The sequence below is a fragment of the Musca domestica genome, unplaced genomic scaffold (assembly GCF_030504385.1).
Source record: "Musca domestica strain aabys unplaced genomic scaffold, Musca_domestica.polishedcontigs.V.1.1 39, whole genome shotgun sequence".
NCBI lineage: Eukaryota > Metazoa > Arthropoda > Insecta > Diptera > Muscidae > Musca > Musca domestica.
The window spans coordinates 2,553,975-2,561,496 of NW_026712326.1; the positions used below are offsets into that span (position 1 = coordinate 2,553,975).

General features: G+C 35.0%; 2 protein-coding genes across 3 annotated transcripts; both read left to right on the top strand.

Moving 5' to 3' along the window:
* Nucleotides 1-1,665: 1,665 nt before the first annotated feature.
* On the top strand, nucleotides 1,666-4,514 carry LOC101890675 (ficolin-1). Its single transcript, XM_005187913.4, has 6 exons — nucleotides 1,666-1,812; nucleotides 1,877-1,959; nucleotides 2,029-2,045; nucleotides 2,108-2,153; nucleotides 3,616-4,158; nucleotides 4,333-4,514. The coding sequence occupies exons 1-6, from the start codon at nucleotides 1,714-1,716 to the stop codon at nucleotides 4,451-4,453; spliced, it is 909 nt and encodes a 302-aa protein (XP_005187970.1). The 5' UTR covers nucleotides 1,666-1,713; the 3' UTR covers nucleotides 4,454-4,514.
* Nucleotides 4,515-5,847: 1,333 nt separating this feature from the next.
* Nucleotides 5,848-7,296, top strand: LOC101890384 (cardioactive peptide). 2 transcript variants are annotated; one of them, XM_005187911.4, is made up of 3 exons: nucleotides 5,848-6,543; nucleotides 6,615-6,681; nucleotides 6,741-7,296. In XM_005187911.4, the coding sequence occupies exons 1-3, from the start codon at nucleotides 6,457-6,459 to the stop codon at nucleotides 7,061-7,063; spliced, it is 477 nt and encodes a 158-aa protein (XP_005187968.1). In that variant the 5' UTR covers nucleotides 5,848-6,456; the 3' UTR covers nucleotides 7,064-7,296. The 2 variants fall into 2 exon arrangements, with proteins under 2 accessions (XP_005187968.1, XP_005187969.1); XM_005187912.4 differs by having other exon boundaries at nucleotides 5,851-6,543; nucleotides 6,618-6,681.
* The last annotated feature ends 226 nt before the right edge of the window (nucleotides 7,297-7,522 follow it).

Below are 7,522 nucleotides of genomic sequence, written 5' to 3' on the forward strand. Positions count from 1 at the left end.
TGTTATCGACAACTTGTCTCCATAGAAAAGTTGTTATCGACAAATTTTCTCTATAGAAAATTTTGTTAACGACAACTTTTATCTATAGAAAATTTTGTTATCGACAACTTTTATCTATAGAAAATTTTGTTATCGACAACTTTTATCTATAGAAAATTTTGTTATCGACAACTTTTCCCCATAGAAAAGTTGTTATCGACAACTTTTCTCCATAGAAAAGTTGTTATCGACAACTTTTCTCCATAGAAAAGTTGTTATCGACAACTTTTCTCCATAGAAAAGTTGTTATCGACAACTTTTCTCCATAGAAAAGTTGTTATCGACAACTTTTTTTCCATAGAAAAGTTGTTATCGACAACTTTTTTCCATAGAAAAGTTGTTATCGACAACTTTTCTCCATAGAAAAGTTGTTATCGACAACTTTTCTCCATAGAAAATTTGTTATCGACAACTTTTCTCCATAGAAAAGTTATCGACAACTTTTCTCCATAGAAAACCTGTTATCGACAACTTTTCTCCATAGAAAACCTGTTATCGACAACTTTTCTCCATAGAAAACCTGTTATCGACAACTTTTCTCCATAGAAAACCTGTTATCGACAACTTTTCTCCATAGAAAACCTGTTATCGACAACTTTTCCCCATAGAAAACCTGTTATCGACAACTTTTCTCCATAGAAAACCTGTTATCGACAACTTTTCTCCATAGAAAACCTGTTATCGACAACTTTTCTCCATAGAAAACCTGTTATCGACCACATTTCTCCATAGAAAATTTGTTATCGACAACTTTTCTCTATAGAAAAGGTGTTATCGACAACTTTTCTCTATAGGAAAGGTGTTATCGACAACTTTTTTCTATAGAAAAGGTGTTTTCTCCATAGAAACGTTGTTATCGAGACCATATCTCTATCTCTACAACTTTTCGCTATTGATAAGTTTTTATCGAAAATTTTTCTCTATAGAAATGTTGTTATCGACAATATATCTTTTTAGAAATGTAGGACTCGACAACTTCTCTCATTTCAAACTCATTGACACCCATTTCAAATAGATGATTTCTTACCTAAGCCTTCCTCGAACATAAATATTTTTTGTATTCAGTAGCTTGTCTCACCATTCTCTTACAATGTTACACTTTTTCATCGCTCAATAAAAATTCCGTACCATAATATATACATACAGTGAAATCCCCTAGTACCCAAAAAAGGCTTATTGAAAGATCGACGATATATTGTCTATTGCCCGTGGATGATAGCCTATATAAGTCGGTGGCTCGTCTATAGCTTAAATTTCGTCGAAATTCCATTCATGTTGTACTTTTTAATACGGAATGCAAGTTGTGAGTGGATTTCGATTAAAATACAGCTTTATGAAAAATCCCTTTTATGCATACGTTCTATGAAACACCAATTTAAAAAAAATCCCCGTTCTCCTCGTTTTAGCCCCCAGTGGTGTTTATTATAATTAGTATTGATAGCAGCGTAGATAATGCTAAAATACATACATAAATTTCCACAATATTTGGCAAACTTAATTAGAATTTTGAGGTGTGGCATGGAGTTCCCCATTGCAAAACCACCATTTGGTGTTGATAATACAAGAACCTTTTTTAAAAATTAATATAAATACGAATACTTTCCCAAATCCTTGGACAGTTGTTTATCAAATGTCGACTAAAAAACACAAAAAAAAAAAACTAACGCTTTAAAAATGGCTAAACCAAGTTTTTTCATTCAAATAATTTTCGTCATAATTTGCATTGTGGCGGCGGCGATTGCTATGCGGTGTGAAGATAATGTAGGAAATAATGTAAGTTTCAAATAGCCCCTAACTTTCTTCAAAATTTTACATTTAGATCTTCATCGCTTTACAGGGTCTCTATGGATGGGACGACACCAAAAAAATGCTAAGGGACATAGATGATATTAAAAATGCCATAGGCTCCATCAACTTAAGGTATTCTCATTTTAAATCACTTTGATTTGAGAGACGACATTAACTTTTCATTTTATTTTGTTCTTCCAGCAAACACACAGCCAAAGGTATACAGCTTCATGTGCCTTGGGTATAACAAATTCCAAGTAAAATTTAATATTTCTTTCAGATTTGCCTATGTTCGATATTCGTGTTGATTCATTGCCCTACAAATGGTATGAAATTGGCAAATTCCCACAGGGAAATATACATATTTAGAAAAGGCGCGAAAAAGGAATTCGTCGACTAAATGAGAAAAATAGTGACTGACATCACTTCCATAGAGAAAAGTAATCGATAAGAACTTTTATACATAAACAGGTTGTCGACAACAACTTTTCTATAGAATATTGTTGTCGATAAGAACTTTTATACATAAACAGGTTGTCGATAACAACTTTTCTATGGAGAAAAGTTGTCGATAACAACTTGTTGTTGTCGATAACAACTTTTCTATGGAGAAAAGTTGTCGATAGCAACTTTTCTATGGAGAAAAGTTGTCGATAGCAACTTTTCTATGGAGAAAAGTTGTCGATAGCAACTTTTCTATGGTGAAAAGTTGTCGTCAACAACTTTTCTATGGAGAATAGTTGTCGATAACAACTTTTCTATGGAGAAAAGAAAAAAGTTGTCAATAACTACTATTCTGTGGAGAAAAGTTGTCGATAACTACTATTCTGTGGAGAAAAGTTGGCGATAACTACTATTCTATGGAGAAAAGTTGGCGATAACTATTATTCTCTGGAGAAATGTTGGCGATAACAACTTTTCTGTGAAGAAATGTTTGGCGATAACAACTTTTCTGTGGAGAAAAATTTCGCGATAACAACTTTTCTATGGAGAAGAGTTGTCGATAACAACTTTCTATGGAAATAGGTTGCCTATAAGAACTATTCTATAAAGAAAGGTTGTCGATAACAACTTTTCTATGGAGAAAAGTTGTCGATAACAAATTTTCTATGGAGCAAAAGTTGTCGATAATGACTTTTTTATGGAGAAAATTTGTCGATAACAACTTTTCTATAGAGAAAAGTTGTCGATAACAACTTTTCTATGGAGAAAGGTTGGCAATAACAACTTTTCTATGGAGAAAAGTTGTCGATAATGACTTTTCTTTGGAGAAAAGTTTGGCGATAACTACATTTCTCTGGAGAAAAAGTTGTTGATTCTATGGAGAAAAGTTGTCGATAAGAACTATTCTATAAAGAAAGGTTGTCGATAGCAACTTTTCTATGGAGAGAGGTTGTCGATAACAACTTTTCTGTGAAGATAGGATGCAGATAACAACTTTTCTATAGAGAAAAGATGTCGATAACGGCTTTTCTATGAAGAAAAGTTGTCGATAACAGCTTTTCTATGGAGAAAAGTTGTCGATGACAACGTTTCAATGGAGAAAAGTTATCGATAACAACTTTTCTGTGGAGAGAAGTTGTGGATAACAATATTTCTCTTAGGAAAAGCTGGCGACAACAACTTCTCTATATAAAATTGTTGTCCATATAAACGTATCCGTAAAAAAACCGTCGATAAAAATCATTTCTATGAAGAACATTTATCGATAAAAATATTTTTATTTAAAAAAATGTCAATAAAAATTTTCATTGAAAACAGAATTTCAAAAATTTTCCCCCACTTTAGCCAAACTCATGGTCCATATTCGTCGTGTGCCGAAATCACTGCCTGCACGGAACGCAGTGGCTACTACTACATACGCATTCCACAGTACAACAATGAAAGTTTTCTCGTCGAATGTGACGCCCATACGGAAGGCGGTGACTGGACGGTAATACAAAGACGTGAAGATGGCTCTACGGATTTCTACAGGACATGGGCCGAATATAAAGTCGGATTCGGCGAGGTTGATGGAGAATTTTTCATTGGCATGGATAAACTATTTGCCCTGACAAATTACCAGGGACCTCAGGAGCTGTTGATTCTAATGGTGAATGGCACAAATGAAGCTAAGGGTTATGCTAAATATGATAGTTTCCGGATAGCCAATGAAGTGGAAAAATACAAACTGATACGAACTGGACAATATACCGGAACCGCGGGGGATTCCTTGAAAGGGCACATCGGTGCAAAATTCTCAACAAAAGATCAGGACAATGATGTACATGCGGAGGGAAATTGCGCCGTCTTATACATGGGTGCCTGGTGGTACACAAAATGTCACTCAAGGTTTGTAAATGAAACTCTTGTTATACATAATTGGTATGTTCCAGAATTTAATTTTTTACAGCTGATTTTTTTTTCAAAAAAAAAATGCAAATATAGCTGTTTCTTGCAGATTCTGGAACAGATCACATATTTTAGAAAATAAGATATTTTTTCAATATTTTAATTGATTTTCAGCAATTTAAATGGTCATTATGGCGACAAGAGCTACGCCAAAGGTGTGGATTGGTATTCGTTTACGGGTCACCACAATTCCTTGGTCTACGCTAAAATGATGCTGCGCCGTAAAAGAGGTTAAATTAAATAAAATAATTACCATATTTTTTAACTGAAAAATTATTTTGTTAAATAAACAAAAATGCGAACTAATAAAGTTGCCTAGAAACCATAAAAACTTGTCGATAACAACTTAAGTATACAGAAATTTTTTTGATAACAAGTTTTCTATGGAGAAATGTTGTCGATAACAAATTTTCTATCTAGAGAAGTGGCGATAACAAATTTCTGTGGAGAAAAGTTTTTCATAACAACTTTTGAATGGAGAAAAGTTATCGATAACAACTTTTCGGTGGAGAAAAGTTTTCGATAACAACTTTTCTATGGAGAACAGTTGTCGACAACAAAATTTCTACGGGGAAAAGTTGTCGATAACAACCTTTCTATGGAGAAATGTTGTCGATAACAACTTTTTTATGCAACATCGATAACAACTTTTATATGGAGAAAAGTTGTCGATAACAACTTTTCTGTGGAGAAAAGTTGTCGATAACAACTTTTCTGTGGAGAAAAGTTGTCGATAACAACTTTTCTATGGAAAAAAGTTTTCGATAACAACTTTTCTATGGAGCAAAGTTGTCGATAACAACTTGTCTGTGGAGGAAAGTTGTCGATAACAATTTTTCTATGGGGAAAAGTTGTCGATAACAACTTTTCTATCGAGAAAGGTTGTCGATAACATTTTTTCTATGGAGAAAGGTTGTCGATAACAACTTTTCTATGGAGGAAAGTTGTCGATAACAACTTTTCTATGGAGGAAAGTTGTCGATAATAACTTTTCTATGGAGGAAAGTTGTCGATAACAACTTTTCTATGGAGAAAAGTTGTCCATAAATACTTTTCTATCGAGAAAAGTTGTCGATAAAAACTTTTCTAAGGGGAAAAGTTGTCGATAACAACTTTTCTATGGAGAAAGATTGTCGATAACAACTTTTCAATGGAGAAAGGTTGTCGATAACAACTTTTCTATGGAGGAAAGTTGTCGATAACAACTTTTCTATGGAGAAAGGTTGTCGATAACAACTTTTCTATGGAGAAAGGTTGTCCATAAATACTTTTCTATCGAGGAAAGTTGTCGATAACAACTTTTCTATGGAGAAAAGTTGTCCATAAATACTTTTCTATCGAGAAAAGTTGTCGATAACAACTTTCCTATGGAGAAAAGTTGTCGATAACATTTTTTCTATGGAGAAAGGTTGTCGACAACAACTTTTCTATGGAGAAAGTTGTCCATAAATACTTTTCTATCGAGAAAAGTTGTCGATAAAAACTTTTCTAAGGGGAAAAGTTGTCGATAACAACTTTTCTATGGAGAAAGATTGTCGATAACAACTTTTCTATGGAGAAAGGTTGTCGATAACTGCTTTTTTTATAGAGAAGATTAAACGATAGCCTCTTTTCTATGAAGAAAGGTTGTCGATAACAACTTTTCCCTGGGGAAAGTTGTTATTTAGGAATAAGTCCTTACAAAAAATTATTAAAATTGAATTATTGAAATCTGACTTTAAACCAGCCACAATTTGACCTATGATAAGAAATATCCTATTAATAATACAGGACATTAACAGGAACACCATGACCAACAACCAAACCGAAATATTGTGTGAGGTGGTGGTGGTGGGGGGAGGTCAAGATTATTGGCGTTATGTGCACTGCCAACCCAAGGCTAAAACGGAGAAACAGAGAATGAAGAAAAACTCCGTGGAAAACACAAAAATCAATTACCACCAACCAAAATGACCACCAAAACACTTTAAACGCCCGGCAGGAGATCGGCCAATCGACCAAAGCGTTGTTGGTCGAAGCATTTATGCAGCTGTGCGCTGTGTAAAAGGTCAGTGTGTTGAGCGGGCAGCAAAAGGAGCCCGGCTGCAGAGCTATTCCTGAAGTAATAAGATGCAGTGATTTTCCGAGTTTTCACTTAAACGGCGTTTGGACGTTGTGGCGAAAGGTGGTCAGTTTTGAGCTAAGGAGAATACTAAATATATTTGGAATTTTTTGAAAAATAAAAGAAAAGTTTTCAAAATGTCTTGGAATGGATTTTTGTTGGTTGGCCTGTTTACCCTGTATCTGTGGTTCGATGTGACCCAGGCCGAGGTGAATTTGAATAATGTAAGGTTGGGGCTGCAAGTAAATTGAGATTTTAATAAAATGTTTTAATTTTTTTTTGGTGAATTCACCAGCAGCACAAGCTGAGCGGCATTATCCAGTGGAAATATGAAAAGCGTCCATTTTGCAATGCCTTTACGGGTAAGTTCGGCGAGCCACAATAGACTATAAGCCATGAAATTCCTTTGCTCTTTTTACAGGCTGTGGCAAGAAACGAACCTCCTCCCATCCACCCTCCTATCCGGTGATAAAACGCAACGACATCGACGATAAAAGCTCCTTCGCCAACAACGACTACGTTTCCGAGGGCCTATCCGATTTGATTGACATAAATGCCGAACCGGCCGTGGAAAATGTCCAAAAACAAATCATGTCGCAGGCCAAGATCTATGAGGCCATTAAGGAGGCCAGCAAAGAGATATTCCGTCAAAAGAATCGTCAACGCCAACAGCAACAACTGCAAGAAGCCAATCGTCTCATGGGCCAGGATGGGGAGAAATTGGATGAAAGTGAAAATCTTTAGGAGCTGAAAGCCTAAAATTGTTGAATTTCCAAAAATTCTTAATGGTGATTGGACGCAAAAAATTATAATAATTTGATCGATCGAGCTGAGGAATAGAGGCATGCTGGACTTATTTTAGAGATACGATAAAAATACGAAACGAAAATTCCCAAATTTTGATTAAACAGAGCGGTTTATTACTAATTATTACTAATTATGAAATATTGTAAAATAAATTAACAATTGCAAGAGTTTCGAATGCTGTTTTAAATATCGAAGGCGAAGAAAATTTTCAAAACATTTTGGAAATGGTCCTATGGGGTAATCGGTATACAAGGACTTCATGTGGAAAACAAGGGGTCACGGAAATTAGGTGAAACTTGAAAATTCGGGGTTCTTGGTAGGTCTGTTTTATCCTTGCGAGAAATGTTCGCTACAGGTTCACTAATTGCTATAGCCCCCTTATAACGGAACCTGCCG

Coding starts and splice junctions, on each gene's coding strand:
- LOC101890675 (XM_005187913.4), top strand. CDS start 1,714: ATGGCTAAACCAAGTTTTTTCATTCAAATAATTTTCGTCATAATTTGC. Junction 1,813..1,876: donor AAGATAATGTAGGAAATAAT/GTAAGTTTCAAA, acceptor ATCGCTTTACAG/GGTCTCTATGGATGGGACGA. Junction 2,154..3,615: donor GATTCATTGCCCTACAAATG/GTATGAAATTGG, acceptor CCCCCACTTTAG/CCAAACTCATGGTCCATATT.
- LOC101890384 (XM_005187911.4), top strand. CDS start 6,457: ATGTCTTGGAATGGATTTTTGTTGGTTGGCCTGTTTACCCTGTATCTG. Junction 6,544..6,614: donor CCGAGGTGAATTTGAATAAT/GTAAGGTTGGGG, acceptor TGAATTCACCAG/CAGCACAAGCTGAGCGGCAT. Junction 6,682..6,740: donor ATTTTGCAATGCCTTTACGG/GTAAGTTCGGCG, acceptor CTCTTTTTACAG/GCTGTGGCAAGAAACGAACC.